Source organism: Pestalotiopsis fici, assembly GCF_000516985.1.
Source record: "Pestalotiopsis fici W106-1 unplaced genomic scaffold PFICI_Scf_9, whole genome shotgun sequence".
Classification (NCBI taxonomy): Eukaryota; Fungi; Ascomycota; class Sordariomycetes; order Amphisphaeriales; family Sporocadaceae; genus Pestalotiopsis; species Pestalotiopsis fici.
Window position 1 is genome coordinate 2,371,693 of NW_006917099.1, and position 18,317 is coordinate 2,390,009.

Genomic DNA, 18,317 nt, shown 5'->3' on the forward strand with positions numbered 1-18,317 from the left:
ACATACGACCATAGCTCTTAGAAAACTCGGCATCCCGTCCGCTCTGCCCTAGATAAACTGAGAAGCGCCGGATTAGTACTCAGATCGGTGACGGCTGGGGAATCCCCGGTGTTGTATGTGTTTTTTTTTTACTTCACGGTTCCTGGTTTGTCTTTCTTTTGACTGTCTTGACTATTTCACCACTTTATATTCTGGTTGGATAAAGTACCTAATCATACAAGCGACCAGGCGTAGAGATTAGCGGCTAATGGCATGACATTGCGAAAGGGGCGAAAGTGAGCCTTTTCCGCAGGAACTAAACCAGTCAACTGCATCTGAGTGAAAGGTCCAGTCAATTAGCTGTTCTGGGAAATCTTCCATGACCAGCCATATCCAAACAGACCGGTTTGTTGATCCTGCACGTGATTTATAGATTGTCATCACACACTGCTTGTGGGCCTTTGGATCACTGGACGCCTTCGCAAGACATTGCGCCAGCGAGATGCCTGATCCGAGGCAATTTCCTCTCCTTCAGCTGCCGCTATCTCTTCTGTTTTCTGGTTTGAAAATTGAGCAGTTCTAGGTCCAGCAACCTCACCGTGTGCGCTTCCGGTTGATTTTGAGCCGCGGCTGAACAGACCCGAGATCCAGTCGCTCACTTCGTTGACAAAGAAAGCAAGCAAGACCAGCGGAACCGAGACTGCGAATGTAATTCCAACTGCATCCAAATCAGAACATATCTTGCCATAATGTGACGCTGCCATTCATGCCATTTGCAAAGATGGTAGAAGCTTGATGACTTACCAAGTCTGGAGTAAGCCCATTCTGGGCTATACGACAAGTTTCCTCCCTCATCATGCGGAAAGCTCTTAATGTCCAAGGCAAACAGAGACGACAAGAATGTAATTGGTAGCTGTCAGGTAAATTAGTTTGTAGTTGGTGGATTGTGTTTCGAATCTCCCAGACAAAACCAATGGAACCACTTACAAACACAATGGTGACGACAGTAAACACCATGACTGTCCTGCTCTGCCTTGTAGTGTCTTCTGACGATTTCCGGGTCCAGATTGCCTCGGAAAGATTCGCGTCCTTCTGTCGGAGATCCAACAAATGATTGATCTGGGCAAATCGATTAGCTCAGCGTCTTTCACGCGCCTCTTGAATGACTGACATTGTTCTGGACCTCCTTCGCATCGTGTATAAGCTTATCCACTTCTTGATGCACCAAGTCCACTTTGCTCAGAGTCCGATAATAGTCAACCACACCAACGATTTCGCGATCAGCAGTGCTCATACTGGTCCACCCGCCCTGACGACCCGGCGGTTTGGCAATGTAGCTGAATGCCTCATCCAGGACTGATTTCTGGCTCAGGAGTACGGTTTTTATGATGTTGAGTTCGTCCAGAATTCTCTTCACCTCTCTGAGGAGCTCGATCTCTTGTCGTATATCGCGCCGCGGTGGCTTTTCATATTGGCGCAGCAGACGGTCTTCCGTGGCCAGAGCTTGAGTGAATTCATCAAAGAGCTCGACCTCGCGACGTGACTGAGAAATAGTTAGCAAAAGACATCTTGGCTGTTAGTAGCAGAGCTTATGGAGAGTTCTCTAAAGCCCACTAACCGCTAGCGCTATCGCCGAGGCGAAAACTCCAAGGAGTCTCTCTTTGTCCACGCCCAGTTGCCAATCGATTGTCCTCCTTGCACAAACTGCAATGGCCAGTGGGATCATGCCAAATGCCGAGCCGAGGTGCGGACGTCTATCTTTGTGCTGAGTAAGATGCTCACAAATGCTCTTTTGGATGTCAACAATATCCGGATCCTGTTGTTTTGAACAAGATGTGATGACCGTTGCTAAACGATGAGGATAGTTAGAGATGACTCCTATTATAATGCCACCAAAGCCCTGTATCAAAGATGAGACTATCTTACCATTATCCACAAGAAATACCCAGAGCTGATCGACCATACATATCGCTCGGTCGCTTTCGGGGGTGGTCTTGGATTTGCGATCTTGGTGCTGGAACAGAACGTGATCTTTCATCTCGTCGTCTATGTTCGATAGTGCATGGTAATAGAAACGACCGAGGGTTTGAGGAAGCTGCAGCACGTCCTGCTCTCCATAGGATTGAACAATTTTGCGTTCCCATGCAGCACCATCACTGTTGCCGTCCGTAGATGGTGCTATTTGATTTGCGCCAATACCATTCTCTAGCATGCGTTGAGATTGGATGTGATGTTTGGCTTTGGTGAATGTAAGGTACGGCATCTGGTTCAGAGATATCAGCCCACCATCAAGTTGTACAGGGCATGCATTCTATACCGAGAGGCCAAATCGAAATCCACTTTCTGCTAAATACGAGCCATTCGAGTCACCCGAGCCCCAAATCGGTTCGTCCACCCGAAATTGCTGTAGTGTCTCATTAGCAGGGGTTCATCGGCGCCCCTCCACCCCCCAAACCACAAAAGAAAAATAACAACAACAAAAGTACTCTCATCTTACCTTGAAGAATGACTGAAGACGACGCAACGGATAAGCGACGTTCTCATGAGGTAAACATTCCTCAATAAAGACTTGAAGTTTGACATGCAGATCTGCCGTCGGGTTTGTGAGACGAGGTCGTCTCAGGAGTATATTACGAGGATAGTGCTCCTCTGATGCCTCGGATTTGCCATTTTCACTCCCTCCCTCTACCTTCAGGTCGATCTCAAGCCCATCCCGAGGGCTTTTCATGTCGCCAGGCGGGCCTGGTGAAAATGTTACCTTTTTCACTTCAATCTTTTCTGGATTTGGGGCAAGGCTGAGATCTTGAGCCTTAAGGTCTATTTCCGTCGTGCTGCCATCCATTTGACTTGTTACGTCTGTGTTTCCTAAACCAATTGTTACTTCAAAGACATCTTGCTGGTTAGAATCTCGTTTGTCTCTGTATGTTTCCTCCCTTGGAGCGTCTTCGTCATCTGACACATCGTTGAAGCCGCCATCAGTCTCATCGTCAAGGTCACTCAAATCGTCAAAGGATTCAAATGACTGAGAGTCGATTCTGTTTTGAACAACCGCCGGCGCTGGATATCTCTCGCGTTCATTCTGACGTGCTTGAGAACGGAGACCGGCGTGATCAACGCAGACTGTTTGTACAAGGTCCTATTTGTCTCGTTGTGAGTAGTTGTGCGATCATGTTGATGGTTTCTTTTCCTACTTTGAGCCATGTTTTCTAGATTGAATCTTGTTAGGTCTCTTTGCCAACAAATGATCGCGGAGGACAGCTTGGATCTTACATTATTGGCGGGAAGATGTATCCAGCGAATATCGGGATTGTTATCGATACGACGGGCCTTGGCCGCAGCTGACATGATCTCGTGTGGTCCATATTCATAAATAATATTGTGCACAGAGAACCCCGTTTTCTCTATCATCCGCTGCCCGTAAATGTCCATAATATATGCTTGGGTATCTTTGCACACATCTTCAGCGGACTCTTGGAGGACCGGACGCTGGAGTTCAGTGTCTACTTGGTCAGCTGAAAGAGTTTCTGGTAGAGTCAACCACTCTAGCATCTCGATGGATTTTGGTACGAGGTCCTGGGCAACTTGACTTGCGGTACGGTCGCTGGCGTCTTTCTTTGTGATGTCGGCACCCTTTGTGATCAGAAGTCTCACTAGATCAAGCCTCATATACCAGGCAGCCCAGTGAAGGGCTTTCCATCCATTGGTATTCTGCCCATGGATTCTATGAGGGTCCTGATGCTTCAACAGGAGAGCGACAACCTCGTCGTGCTGGCCTGCGGCAGCTAGAGTCACCGGAGTCTCCTGTTTGCGGTTCATATTTGCAACCTGTTGATTAGATCCAGAATTTCCCTCCAACAAAGACTGGATGAGAATATGGTCACCATGAATGGCTGCCCAGTGCAATACCGTGTTTCCATCGCCGTCCACTCCCTGTGTTGAAGCACCATTTGCCAAAAGGAGCATAGCTGTTGCATGATGATTCCCACGAATAGCTTCATAAGCAACCGTGCAACGATCGATCATTTCCGACAGGACTCGTTGAACGCTATTATCAGCTTGTAGATACTCTAGAAGACGGGCTACCACACGAGTGCAGCCAGAGCCAGCAGCAATACTTATCAGTGGAACGCGGTCCTCGTTTGTTACCAGAAGAGCCTGACTTCGAGTCATGCTCGCAAGGAGCGCCATTGCCACCTCATCATGCCTATTGATGCAAGCAATGAAAACAGGCAAGTAACCAGTACGGCTCTTGGCCATTAGGTTGGCGCCTTTGCTCACCAGATACTTGACAGCTTCCAGGTGGCCAGCATCGGCAGCATGGATCAGAGGCGTCCATGAACCACTGACAGCCTCGATGTCAACATCGAAATGCTCCAACAGACACTCCAAGACATGTTTCCAACCGCGCTCAGCAGCTATCCCGAATGGAGTGTATCCAAACTTGTCCAACTTTGTTGCCAGGTCCTTATAGCCCTTTAGGAGATTCAAAACAGCCAAGCAGCCATTGTACGCTGCCAGATGGAGCAAAGTGGCCCCATGTTTATTCACTGCGTGAACATCAGCACCACATGCCATCAGCGTGGCCACTACCTTGAGCTTGTTGTCGTGGGCTGATGTGTCTTTATCACACCGTTGGACGGCTTTGTGCAACGTGGACTTGTCCAGCTCAACCAGTTTCTCGACTGCATGCAGCTTTCCTTTGTCGGCTGCAACCCAGAGTGCAGTCTTCCCGTTTTTGTCATACTGGTTGACGCGTGCACCGCTGTATAGGAGTATCTCTAGGACTTTCAGCTGGTTGGCTTTGCTGTCCACTGCATAGAATAGGGCTGTGCGCCCCGACGCATCCTTTGCATCGATCTCGATATGGGCTACTAGAAGCTCCAAGACTTCTACTTGGCCCAGTTTTGCAGCCCAGTGCAGTGCAGTTGTGTCGCGAGGTCCCCGCTGGCTCAGCAGGCCTGCACGATTGTAATTGTTGCTCTGGCCTAGAAGCTTCTCGAGCAGTGGGAAATTATTGTTCTTGACAGCGGTGATAAGTCTCGGCTGCCCAGCACGTGGCGGAAGGTTTGTAAACTTGACTAGGGAGCACTTGTGAGTAACAATTCTCGCGTACAGATGATGGAAACCGGACTGCAAGTTCCTTACCTCCTTCGACGTACGCCGGAGCGCCGTGGGGGGGGAACAATTTCGATATCAGAGTCCTCGCTGTCCATGGCGGATGTATCTCCTGATCATTTCGAGCTTGAGATTTGCTGCTAGCCAAGATGCAGTAAAACTTTGGAAAACTTGTGGGGAGATGAGGGCGAACAAAAGAACCTTATGAAATGAAAACACATTGCTTGGGGGCCAAATGGGCTCGCGTAAGTCCCCATGGCATGTATTGACGCCCAAGGTATTCCGATGCCTCCTCGGGCTGTACAAGGATGGAAAGAGCCTTGCAACAGGCTGCAAGTATACCATGCGAAATCATTGGCGAACCAGGTACGCTTTAAGCTGTAACGAGAATGGCCCACTTTCGCCAAGTAAACATATCTATCCTTTGGTCGCAGAATTAATACATAGATCAATGGCGGCTGGGGAATGTCCGGTATTATGTAGTCTTTCTTTTTTTATTTTTCTTCTTCTTGGTATACATACAATAATCATTGTTGTTGTTTCTGTCTCGTTAGATTGAGATTAAGCTGGGGGGGGGGGGGGGGCATGGGCATGGTTGGAGGGACCGCAACTAAACACCAGGAAACAGCTATGCGGGGTCGGGTTGTCTGCCTGATCACTTCACGTTTTCATTCGTAACGGTCGCATTTGAGTTTAATTTTGTGTATATTGATTGTCGGACATGATATATAGGTGAAAGAATTGAAGAAAGCATGAAGAACCAAGTGAAAACGCCAAAAAGACAACGGATGATGGTCTGGAACCTAAACAGGTTGATGGGTACGAAGTACACTGAACAGGGACCCCACCACACTAGGAGGTCAAAAAGTCAATAATTACGAAGAAGGGTCGCAAATAGTCACGACCGCACCCCAAGATCAATCATTCGCTCCTCTGCCGTCTCACACACTATCTCCCCTGTCCGTGACGTATGCCGACTCATATATATATATTTTTTGGTGGCGTTTCGAATCAAGCATAAGAGGTTTCGGGAGCAGTTGGACGTGGTTTAAAGCAAAGAGGACAAGAAGAATCATGTTCCCAGCTGAAATTGGAACCTGGACAATTAGACTGCTCTCTATCAGACATGAGCAACGAAAATGTTCCTTGTGAAAAGACTTACATAGATCCAGCGAAGACCGCTCGCACTGGCCCCTCCGCTTGCGAACACTACATCTCTCATAGACTCTTGTGGAACTAGAGCCTTCTTCCTACTCTTGTTTCGGAGGTAGGCCTCGATATACCGGCGAGTGTAATCTTGGGTGGAGGGGGCTTTATAAAGATAGCCTTGTGCTGAAGGAAGAACCTGCATAGTGGCTTCTTCTGACTCCCATTTCGGTAGGCTTTGAGTAGCCGCCCTTTTGTGGCTTTCTTCAGTAATTTTTAGGTCGAATGATTCGGAGGCCCCCTCGAAATCTGGTGGAGCATCTTCTTGTCCAATAGCTTTTTCACTTTATAGAACGTCTTCTGCCTCATGCTCAGCCTTAATCACTCCAGCTTGGTGTTTCTTCGCCCGCTCTTCCACGGGCCTATTGAGAATATCACGAATGATTGAACAACGAGACCACGATCATTGTAACAGCTTTGGGATTTTTTTATTTTCTACTTGAATAATAGTATAAATTCATTATTGGGGTGGGGGGGATTAAAACGAGGTGAAAAACAAGCTTGATCATAATATAGCGCCATCCCACCCCATCGCAGTGGTTCATTAATCGTTATCGACATCAGACTAAGCATCCTCACACTCACTTTCTGGGCACTCGCTGCCACACGGACTATAAGGCCTAAATCCAATCCCACCTTCCATCAATTCTTCGTAGGCTAAATAATTTCGCAGGATATTAATTAAATCGATAAATGCGCTAACAAGTTTCTCGTCCGCATCATGCCTAGCCCGCAGGAGTGTCTCGAAGTCACTCGTAAAATAATACATATTATATTTCAGCTTAAAGTAATTTATTACGCCTAATATCATCAGCGTCTCCAGGTCGGCATATTATGCTGCCATCTTTAATATATTAGGCCCTTTTAATTTAGGACAATCATAATAGTCTTGCCACCTTTCGAAAAGCAACTTTAGCACATCGTAATTATTATATATAATCGCGGTAATAAATAGCGTTTAACCCGTAATCGACATTGCATTAATATTTGCGCCGTATTCGAGTAAAATTAATGCAAAATCTGCTCTATTAATCCTTGCGGCATAAATAAGGGCGGTACGCCCATCCACACCGCAGGAGTCGACCTTAGCATTAAATTCTAAAAGGGTCTTTAGGAAAAGCGGATCTCTTGCGTTCCGGGCAGCACAATTTAAAGCGCTACCCATCTTATATCCGCTAAGCAGCTCCACATTTATATAAGCACCAGCTTTTAAAAGAAAACGAATGCAAACGGTGTGACCTCGGTCGGCCGCATAAAAGACTAGGCCTAACCACTATATATTAAAAATATTAGGATTTGCTCCGTAATAAAAAAGCGTTAAAACGGCTGCTTCGTCACCGTATACAGCTGCCCATAATAATAATATATATCCCTTCGCATCTTAAATATTAACGGTTTCGGGGTAGCGTTCCAGCTTAGCCTTTAAATCGTCGATAACTAAGCCGGTAACTACCTTATAAATTCGTAGGAAATTTTGCTCCTCGATCTAATCGCTAAATTATATCATATAAGATAATAATTCAATAGCCTTTTATAATAAGCCTCCCTAAAGGATAATATCGCTTGCTTTATTATATAGCGAATTATCGGTAAAGGCTTTAGGTTTACACAGCAAGTTAAAAAATAAAATAAAAACTTTTAGGATTAGGCAACGCTTACCGATAATTAACATTAGCGCCCGCATATATAAAAAACTGGCAAGCCTTATAATATCCCGCATACATAGCCCACTACAAATATTAATTAGTTATAATCACAATATATAAAATAAAAAGCTTACGCGTAATAATAAATAACCTCGGGTATCGCTCACGTCGGCAGGCAAGGCAAGCCCACGTATAAACAAAAATTTCAAGCCTTCGATATCACCTTTCATTGCATAAGTAACAGCGTCAGCAAAATCTAAAACGCGGCGCAAAGTCTTTAATTATAAATATAGTCCGAAGTTAAATTAGTAAATTGCTTAAAACCTAATAATTTATAACTAAAAAACTCCGGCCGGGAACTAATACTCAGCCTGCATCAGCAGCTATTAACGTCGGCATTATGCTTAATCGCATTTTAGGCTAATAATTAGAATTCCAGCGTACCCGATAAATAACTAACCTAATATTCGGTTTATTACACTAGGTGTATTTGTGCGGGATCGGCGATAGCATAAGCAAACGCAGCTAGGATTGCATATCGAAGCATAATTCGCAATACGTATGTTAACGGCCTAGAATCGCATCGAATCTGCGGATAGCGTGGAAGACGCATTAGGGCTCTTCATTATAGAGAGTCCTATTCCCTTATGCGCGGCAGCGGGACCCAGAAGTGCAAATCGGTCTTCGTCGTATTTCTCGGGCTGTTTTTGGAGCATTATCTCGATTGAATCAATGCTGCTTTGTAATCTCTGCGTGTACTCGACGATTTTATTGAGTGCCAGCTTTCGCTAATGCGCAACAGAGCTCTATTCGTGGTACACTGCTGATGTTGCGGAGTGAGATACGGTGGCGCTCTCTATTAAATCCAGACGCAGCTGTTGAACGTCTTTCAGCTGTCGAACGTTTTTTAGCTGTCGAATGGTTCTTAGCCGTCGAATGGTTCTTAGCCGTCGAACGTTTTTTAGCTGTTGAACGTTTTTTAGCTGTTGAACGTCTTTCAGCTGTTGAACGTCTTTTAGCTGTCGAACGTATTGCCTGTAGCAGGTCTTATTATACGTGCTTGGAGGTAAGAGAGGCATGTTTACAATGAGACCGCGATCTGTCCACAAGATGGCAACGGGGAGGCATGACAAAAATATGCCAACAATACATAGAAGACGTAGGTAGCCAGTTCCCAGAGATGCAAGCCAGTGCTGCGCCACTAAGAATGGTTGAATTCCCATGTCGGGCAACTGCTCGCTCTCTCTGGATGACGAGAGGCTTCTGGGAAGTGAAAGCGGTTCGTCTGTTAACGCTTCGCATCCCGGGTACTTCCAATTATGCTGATACAACACTGAGATTCTGTAAACCATATGAATAAGTAGAAGGGCTTACATCTTCACACCATGCCAGTTCATCCTTGCGTTTGGTCCATTGGGATAACTTCAGAGCTTCCCACGCTGCCCAGGTGCCCAATACTGCCAAAGGGAATGTGACGATGGTGACAACAGCAACTGTGCTTTTGACTGTGAGGTGGCATTGTCGGCATCTGACAGCTAACGCCGAGGCCTGAACTGGTAATAAATTTTTGATGGACGTAACGGAATTCGAGATCTTGGAAAAATACGAGACAGATCCTTGAGCCGACGCTGTGGATGTCGGAGGCGACGAACCTCGTCCTTGTACAGCATCTTCTGGTGCATCTGGTGGCTGATGGCTCGTACGGTCGGAATCGTCTGGAGAATGATGCGACTCAATCGAACTGCCTGCTTGATCTGAAACCATCTTTCATGGCTGGTTGAATTGGGTGTATAGTGTCAGTCAAGCATACTCGGATCACGACGATTCCACATTTTAATCTTTCCATCCGATGCAAGGCTCGGGAGGAAATTCTCATCCTTAAAGCCGACTGATCGCCCATTCCATTTTCAAGCTGTTGCTGCTCTCAAACACTAGGTACTATTGGTTCAAACAGCATCACTGCCCTCGCGACACAGCGTCTGACGGGGCTGCGGCAGTAACACAGCCACAAACGCACGCTCCTGCGAGGCAGTGCAATATCCCTGACTGAGCTGCAGTTTTTCTACATAGCATCTGGGCAAAGACTCTATGCAGCAGATGCGCGATGCAAATGACTAAGAATTGCATTCTTTCATAAGAGGGTTTTGTGCCTCCGTCAATCCTTGGGGATGTCAGGGAGGGCTTCATGTCGTTTGAATACCCCATCAAACACTCCTCAGATCGCTAGTTTCCCACTCACCCGTAAAATCGTGGCTCGGTATCACTGAACCCCTAATTACAAATTACATCGGTGAAGATCAATTCAACAGGGGAGCTGTCAGCCACTTCCCCACCCGCAACACATACACCCACGCGCGCGCGCACACACACACACAATGTTAGTTGCGGCAGCTTAGAGTAACACAAAGTAGACCGGTAAATTAAACATGCTAAAATCTCAATAATTCCGAAGAAGGGTCGCAAATAGTCACGACCGCACCCCGAGATCAATCATTCGCTCCTCTGCCGTCTCACCACGCGTCTTGTCGAGATACTTTTCAAACTCGGCTCCAATCCGGATAACGTGCCTCAGGTGGTGATATTTGAGCTGCTGTTTCCGAAACAAGGCCAGCTCGCTCGCTGTGGAAATGGCATTGCGAATCTCGCGTCCATTCAAATCGAATTCAGCCAAGTCATCCAGGTGATCGTCGAGGTCATCATAATTGACATCTTGGTCTTGTACCTCGCGCAATGTCTTGAAAAAGTTGCGCCACACCTTTTTGCGCTCCGCGCGCGAGAGAGTGTTGTAATGCAGGGCCAGTTTGATGCGCGATCGAAAGGCTTCGTCAAACGTTCCCACGCGATTCGACGTCAAGATCAAGATGCCGTCGTAGTATTCGAGGACGCGAAGAAAGACAGAAACTAGGGCGTTGCGTTGCAGGTCCGCAAGACTGCGCTCCTCGAGAAAGACATCGGCTTCGTCGAGCAGGATGACACAGCCCCAGATCTTTCCTATGTACAGTACCGACTCGAGATAGGCCTCGACTCCTTCTGCGTCAGTGCCAATATCGCCACAAGTTACGCGATAGAGAGGCCGTTTGACGAGCTCAGCTACAGACTCTGCTGTCAACGTCTTGCCCGTGCCTGGCGGGCCATGAAGAAGGACGAGGAGGCCGTTTCCTTTGCCCTCAATCATGTCGGCAGATCGTTTGCTGGACATGTGGACTTCGATCAAAGCTTGGATCAATTCTTTGGACTCATCTCCCAGTACAAGACGCTTGAATGCATCTTCATTCCACTTAATCAAGCTCACGCGATCAATGAGTAGCCGTCCTAGAGAAGATTGTGTCAGCTTCAAGACACTCCCCACGGGGAAGGGCCAAAACATACTCCACTTTTTATCTTGGATGGCGAAACCGTCAATGTAGACGGGAAACAGGTACTCCAATCCTCGGCCAGGTGGCTCGTCCTTGTCCATGTCTTCCTCGCCGATATCATCCCGGGAGTCACCAGAGAACACATCGGCATCCGGGTGGAGTTCGCGGTAAGTTTCATAGTCAATCATGAACCTGGGCTTGACCTATCGCACTGGTTAGCAAAAACACTTTTCAGATGTGAGGAGACGCTATCCGTACATCAGGAGCGACGTTCTTGTCCTGTGATTCGTAGCAGATATACGATCTGCGACGACACATCCAAAACTTCTCGGCTCGAGCCTTGAGGATTTCTTCTGCTCCATCTTCGTCGTACTTCATGGGATATATACTCAAGTCCTTGATACGCACAATGGGACTACCTTCAGGCCAAACCAGAGCAATGTCTTCCGTTTCGAGGCGAAACTGTCCATCGAACTTCCAGGATGCGACCTTTAAAGAGATTCCAGACTTGCTGGGAGAGTATTCCACCTTGAGTTCGTTGAGACTGTTTTTAGTCTCCTCGAAAGAAGGGTAGTCCTTTGCAGTTACACGACTGCACATGTAGCCGGCGTAATAATTATCATCCTTGGCTACCAAAACCTGTTCAGGGAGGAAGAGTTTGCTCAAATGTGCTTGGGTTATTAGCCCCCTCTCCATCAAAGAGCTGGCTGCGTCGAACTGAGGTTTCAAGTGCTCATCAATAAAGCCCATCATGAGCTTTGCACAATCGACCTGACTATCGGCTAGAGCTCCGGCCCCGACCATGCTCGATAGCGTCTCCTTCACCATGTCAAGATAGTGATACAGCAAGAGGTATGGCTCCTGCATCTTATCTGAGCTCCACCAATGCTTTTGCGAACCCTCCGGTATTGCAGAACTCAAGACTGCCATGGCTGTCTTCATCTCATCAGAAGCCAGAACAATTTCTTCCCGCACGCATCGCGGTGGGGGCAAGTCCACTTCAGGCGATAAAGATGATCCAAACAGCACTGCGTTGGGCACGGATGAAACATATTCTTGACAGTGATAGTCCTTGTACAGGATGAATGCAATGTTTTCGTGTCTCTTGAGATAGTCTTGAATGTCGGGTATTGGACATTTCCCTTTCGGATCAAGCGTACCAGCATATCGGGAGCTCTTGCGGTAAGAAAATGGATCGTAATAGCCGGAAACAGTACGCTTTTCGTTTAGGTCAATCACAGGTCTGTCGAGGTAAAGGCTGATGTTTTCGTGATGCTCATGTGCAGAACGCCACGAACGCTCAGTACAATACACACGGTGGATTGTGATCCATCTGGGTTCATGTTCACCATCTTTTGCATTTTCTCCTTCTTTGGCGGGTTCGTTGTCTCGGCCACTTGCTTCGTTGCTCTTTGGCTCTGCCTCGTTGCTTTCTGACTCTGCATCGTTGCTTTCAGACCCCGCATCGCTGCTCTCGTCCTCGCTGGTTTCGTCCGCTTGACCTGCCTCCAGTGTCTGGGAAGCCTCGCCTTCGAAGCCTGCTTTAACTTCCTCCAAGTCTTCCCCATGATTCTCTTCCGAGCCGTATTGAAGCTTTTCAAAATCGTCTGTTATTGCAGATGTTTTCAAGTATTCAATCTCGTACAAAAGCTTCTGTCTGACATCAAGAAGCCTTGTGTAGAGCTTTGACTCGCTATTGTCAACAAATCGAGTGATGCCAGCCCAGAATTGAGATTGTGCATCGCGCGAGCCTGTCTTTTGCGGCGGCTTTGTTGATGACTTGATGACGGCCGTGTCGAAGAGAAAGCTAGGATGCTTTGATACCAAGTCGCCATTCGTGTCGCTGTCCTCTTCGGCTATTTCCTTGACGGGAAGATTCACACGCCGTTGAAGCAAGTGTTGATGCTCATCGAACAAGCTCCTGAGCTCTTTTTGCAAGTTTGAATAGAAGCTTGGGTTTTTAGAAGCACGGATTATCTCATCGTCTTCAAGTGGGGTCCGGAAAAGCCTGCTCGGGTGGAAATATTCATCCATTGAGACGACGAGTAGTTATGCGTAGGCCGGCTTGGCTCAGAGGAAAGTAGGGTGTACTTCTGATCTGTACAAGGGAAATTTTACACCGATATACTCATAATCGCATTCACAATATCGCCATCATTCTGTTCAAGTGCTTCGATGGCTGCGTTTCTTGAGACGCCTGCTTGGTCCATAACCAGTTCTACGTCCTTGTCTGGGATCTCGATCTTTGGTTTGTCCGGCACGTTGAGAATGGAGGAAAGACTATTTTTGGCGATCGAGTTCGAGCTACTCGCACCCTACGCAACTGGATCAGTAGAATGTTCGACCATGGGTAGGTCACCAGAAGTGTAAATAGATATTACCTTGTCGCGTTTGCCGATACCTTTTTCGAAGCGACCTCCCTTCAGCTGCGTGGTTTTAGGGCGTCGCTCTAGAGCAGTGAGTAAAAGCTGATGTTGCTTTTCAGTGTTGGTCCGGTCTTGAGAGATGGTGGACTTGATGTTGAAGCTTGGCTTATCTTTGATCTTTAGTATATTACTGAGATCGGACATGTCTTTACGTAGAAAGATGTAGATAGGCCAAATAGCATTGCAGACACAGCGACTTGGCTCAGTTGTAGAATATGTGCAGCAACTTCTGATTCAGCCCGCTGCATTGGCGCTTTGAACATGCTTTATGGGTGTCGACAAAATGTCCTCATGTGCCACCACATTATTCTAGGTCGGCCAGACAAACGCGGCTAGAACTCATTCGTCGCCAAATTACATCATGCAAGCTGATTCAAGCTGAAAGCTAGGTGTGGCTATGCGAAAACTGTACCCAAAGCCATTGGCTTGCTGCAAGTACTAAAGCGCCATTCAGGTTTCAGCTACACTGCCTCAGTGTGCTACCCATGTCGATTGGAAAGGCGTGTCTCAAATGAGGTATTTGCACGCATTTGACTGCTTTCACCAGGCCATTATGATGGCGTACAATTGGTTCAACGCGTAGGTTTGCCTTGGAGTGCGCCTCGCGTGCGCCCGCTTATCTCTCCATGAACTTCTCACCGAAAACCAAAGGCGGTAGTGCCCGGATTTCTTCATGCCAGGTATGCGCCACACAATGATAGAATCTCTTGGGATACTTCAACAAAGCATACCTTTGTGGAGAAATGTTGAGAACATTGATTATTCAATTGATAGGTAGATTGATTTGATTCGTGGCAGAAATCCTGGAATCTTCAGTGATGCCTGTCCAATTGAGTCCTCCACCAGCCAAAGCTGGCAATACCGACTGGTACAACCCAACGACGGGGACTGGGTGAGTCTCGACACAGCTTGCTAATCGCGGGCGTTGGACGTCAAGTCCTCATGCTGAAACTAACGACTCTATCCTGTCCAGTACCTTGAGCGTCGCCCAGCAAGCATATCAAGATGCCGTTGATTACTACCGGACAGAGCTCACCCAGAGCCAATTCAAACGAGTGGCCGTCGGCGTATACGTGTCCATGTTGGACATGCAGGAATCTGTAACTCAGGCACAAGATGTCTACAATGGAACACACAAGTCCAAGAAGAAGATGCAAAAATGGCTTCAGAGATTCTCGTCACAAATCATGTTCTATGGACAGGTCCTTGACGTCCTTGTACAGCATCATCCAGAATATGTTTCACTTGTGTGGGGATCAATGAAGTTCATTTTTGTGGTAAGCCACATGGAATGCGTATATTTACTTTCAGCTTCATTCTTACAAACATCCAGGGAGTCCTGAATCACGGAGAGCTGCTGCTACAATATGCCAAGATGCTTACTGAGATCGGACAACTTCTGCCCCGGACCGAGTTAAACGCGACGCTTTACCCAACATTACGCCTGAGAGAAGCTATATCATTACTTTACGCACAAATCATCAAGTTTCTCCAGGATGCCTCCAAATGGTATCTGAGAAGCCCGGCCGGACGTGCCCTTTCATCAATTTGTAGTCCATTTGAAGTACGCCTCAAGGAAACCCTAGAGAAGATCAACGAGTGCTCTAGACATGTTGATCAAATTGCAAGCGCAGCTGCGAGGGCTGAGCTCAGAGATGTCCACATCAAGATAGATCAACTTATGAATCTCACAGCAAGTAAGTTATTTTGTGTAGACAAGGGTGAACATGTCCACCCCGGCTCATATGCTCGCAGATCTCCACATCATGTCCTCGAGAATACAGCCAGAGTTTGCAGAGATCAAAGGCCAGCTATGGGATCTGCAGCTCGCCCGATTCCTGAAAAGCATATCACCTTATTTCAATTCTGACCAGAACGCCAGACTCATCATCAAAATTTCCCGGAAGCGCATTTATATGCAGATGGATGATAGGGTGCTACGCAAGATTTGCGCAGCCCTGACCATGTGGTCCTCAGTCGCGGGTGCCACCATGTTGATCCTCAGATCCGGACCACGAGCAGAAGCCATCACACACGGAATGGCTGCTTCAATTATCAACATCATTCGGGCCACAAACGTTCCCGTGGCTTGCTTCTTTTCTCCGAGGAAGTTGCAAGGTACACTAAAGGTTACAGATATTCTAAAAGCCGTCGTCGCGCAAGCATTCACGTACTGCTCAAACGGCTCAAGCCTGGGTCGAGCACAAATCAGCACGAGCAACTTGTGTCATGGAAACTCGCAGGATGAGTGGTTCGCTCTTCTCCAGCTCATTGTCGCACGTGTCCAGAAATTATTCCTCGTTATTGAGGCCGAACCGCTGTTTTGCTCGTTTGACAAAGAAGAGGCAGCTCCGTTCTTGCGGATGTTATCCAAATTGATCGATACGGCCAACACTCAAGGAAACCATCTCAAGATCCTTGTCTTTACTTATCGTCTTGGGCGCGATCAGCTACCAGATTGGAAAGGAGCTCCAGGTTTTATGAATTTTCACATCTCGGAACCATCGCCAAGCCCAGCGACGAGGAAGAGTATCTCTGCGCAAAAGTCGCGCGGCTCAAATTTGCGATTGAGAAAGGCTTTGCCATTGGCGAGGCCGATTAGTATTTAGCAGTCATAGTTTTGCTTTATGGGCGCCTTCTAGGCTCAACCAAATTAATATGAAGTCATACAGCAGCCAGTAAACCATTCAGATATACGATGACGAGTCTTGAGCCGAATGGCAACAAATGAGATTGAGCGAATCTTTGCCTTCTATAAGCACTGTAACCTTGGTGCCCGTAGCGTCCCGTAACAGTGCTTTCGTATCTGGTAGGATCAGCGGGATTACCGGGATTAAGCTGCCCACTCGTCCGCCCGCCGCCTGCCGCCTGATCTCCACTTTGGGGCGGGCCATTGACCATCTTACAGTGGGCAATGATGGACTTCTCAACTTACCTCAGCAGCTAGTACAACATCAATCATTGCTGCATTGAAATGTGCTCGCCAACATGTCTTTTCAGTTCGTCGACAATGCTGCAATTGATGACAAGACCAGAAAATTGATACGCAGTCACGCTGCCAAGGGCAAGAGTGCTGGCAAAGGACGTGCCCGAAGAAGACCGCACCAAACCCCAGAGCAGCCAACGCGCGACTCGAGGGATGCCAACACCCAGCTGGAATGTGTAGACACGTCTCAGGATGAAAATCTTACCCTCGAGCGACCTTGGTACGATGGTGTTTCCCTATTGGGCGTGTCTTTTCAGATGAGCTCTAGAACCAAGAATCAATTCAGTCGAGGTGACGACTCCCGTTCCCGATCAATCTGCTACTGTAAATTCTGATGGGGTGGCGTCTCTAGTGCTCACATTCATATGCCCTACCGTGTACCCAGACACTCTTCAAAGCGCAATTCATTTAGACTCTACATCTTCAATGTGGTTTCAATTCATCTTTCTTGATGAAGCCTGTCAGTATTTGCTGTCTACAAAGCTACCTTGGATTGGCATTCTGATGAACACCAGATTTCCACTGTGTCGTGGCCATGTTCAATGCTGCCTTTAGCTCCATGATAATTGGAGATGATGATACGGCAGAAGCTATGCGTCATCTCAGTCGCACATTTCAATTGGTCAACAAGAAGTTATCCGGGAGCGAGGCTACTGCAGATACAACTTTTGCTTCTATAGTGGCAATGACTCAGTATGAGCGATTGAAAGGAAATTACAAAAAGGGTCTGATACATTTGGATGGCCTCGAGCGCTTGACCAACATGCGCGGTGGCATCGGTCAACTTTCTCAAAGACAGCCCGCCTTGGCCAAGAAGATCTTCAGGTAAGCTGGACAGAGCTGAACCGCCATGTTACCGCCGCGTTCAACACTGCTGATGATTACTTGCCAGGGCTGATTTGGAATTTGCTCTTCACCTTGGCACGCCGACGCGGTTTCATTATACACTATTGCGAAATGAGCGCGTCGAGCTTTTACTGGACATGTCCACGGCGCAAGAAACAGCGCAAAATTCTAGGATTTCACCATTCGACCGTGTGCTCCCCGACCTGCAGGAAGTTCTTCAGTACATTCAAACATTCGCAACACTCATTAATACACATACCCACAGTCCTGCCATGATAGATGGAAACGCATTCCACGATGTACTCAATTTTCTCGGATACCGGCTTATTGCTATCAATACTCTTGGCTCCCCACCTTTGCAAGATGACATGAGCAACGTGCTGCTTTTGGGCCTGTATTGTTTTGTCATAACCTTTCTGGCTGGTCTGAACCGGAAAATCCCACCTCTGCCGCTTCTCGGTGAAAGAATCAAGACGGCTGCAGACAAGCATCATAGTTCCTCAGTCAACTGTCATGAGGTACTCATTTGGACTCTACTCATAAGTCGGACAGCGGTTTTGTGTCCAGCAGACGATACTTGGATACTGCCAAAGGTACACGAGAGCATTCAATTCCTAGGCATACGTGACTCTAATGAACTACAAACTCGACTCTCGAAACTTCCCTGGATTGGAGTCCTGCACGATACCATTTGCAAGCGACTTTATACAACAGTATCACAACGATTTCTCATGCCTCCTCTCTTGGGTATATAAAA

General features: G+C 47.3%; 6 protein-coding genes across 6 annotated transcripts; 3 read left to right on the top strand and 3 right to left on the bottom strand.

The window, feature by feature from the left end:
• Positions 1 to 419: 419 nt before the first annotated feature.
• Positions 420 to 5,192, bottom strand: PFICI_12144 (uncharacterized protein; the record flags this gene model as incomplete). The annotated part of the gene is made up of 9 exons (XM_007840725.1): positions 420 to 697; positions 784 to 892; positions 967 to 1,098; positions 1,151 to 1,522; positions 1,598 to 1,827; positions 1,906 to 2,242; positions 2,477 to 3,115; positions 3,250 to 5,052; positions 5,139 to 5,192. 9 exons carry the CDS (start codon positions 5,190 to 5,192, stop codon positions 420 to 422), a joined length of 3,954 nt encoding a protein of 1,317 aa, XP_007838916.1.
• Positions 5,193 to 10,413: 5,221 nt separating this feature from the next.
• PFICI_12145 (uncharacterized protein) lies at positions 10,414 to 13,336 on the bottom strand (the record flags this gene model as incomplete). Its single annotated transcript, XM_007840726.1, has 3 exons — positions 10,414 to 11,258; positions 11,316 to 11,505; positions 11,561 to 13,336. The coding sequence occupies 3 exons, from the start codon at positions 13,334 to 13,336 to the stop codon at positions 10,414 to 10,416; spliced, it is 2,811 nt and encodes a 936-aa protein (XP_007838917.1).
• An 80-nt stretch (positions 13,337 to 13,416) lies between these two features.
• Positions 13,417 to 13,872, bottom strand: PFICI_12146 (uncharacterized protein; the record flags this gene model as incomplete). Its single annotated transcript, XM_007840727.1, has 2 exons — positions 13,417 to 13,617; positions 13,684 to 13,872. 2 exons carry the CDS (start codon positions 13,870 to 13,872, stop codon positions 13,417 to 13,419), a joined length of 390 nt encoding a protein of 129 aa, XP_007838918.1.
• Positions 13,873 to 14,546: 674 nt separating this feature from the next.
• Positions 14,547 to 16,337, top strand: PFICI_12147 (uncharacterized protein; the record flags this gene model as incomplete). Its single annotated transcript, XM_007840728.1, has 4 exons — positions 14,547 to 14,620; positions 14,702 to 15,005; positions 15,062 to 15,425; positions 15,484 to 16,337. The coding sequence occupies 4 exons, from the start codon at positions 14,547 to 14,549 to the stop codon at positions 16,335 to 16,337; spliced, it is 1,596 nt and encodes a 531-aa protein (XP_007838919.1).
• Positions 16,338 to 16,716: 379 nt separating this feature from the next.
• Positions 16,717 to 17,049, top strand: PFICI_12148 (uncharacterized protein; the record flags this gene model as incomplete). The annotated part of the gene is made up of 1 exon (XM_007840729.1): positions 16,717 to 17,049. One exon carries the CDS (start codon positions 16,717 to 16,719, stop codon positions 17,047 to 17,049), a length of 333 nt encoding a protein of 110 aa, XP_007838920.1.
• Positions 17,050 to 17,249: 200 nt separating this feature from the next.
• On the top strand, positions 17,250 to 18,315 carry PFICI_12149 (uncharacterized protein; the record flags this gene model as incomplete). The annotated part of the gene is made up of 2 exons (XM_007840730.1): positions 17,250 to 17,539; positions 17,607 to 18,315. 2 exons carry the CDS (start codon positions 17,250 to 17,252, stop codon positions 18,313 to 18,315), a joined length of 999 nt encoding a protein of 332 aa, XP_007838921.1.
• Positions 18,316 to 18,317: the final 2 nt, after the last annotated feature.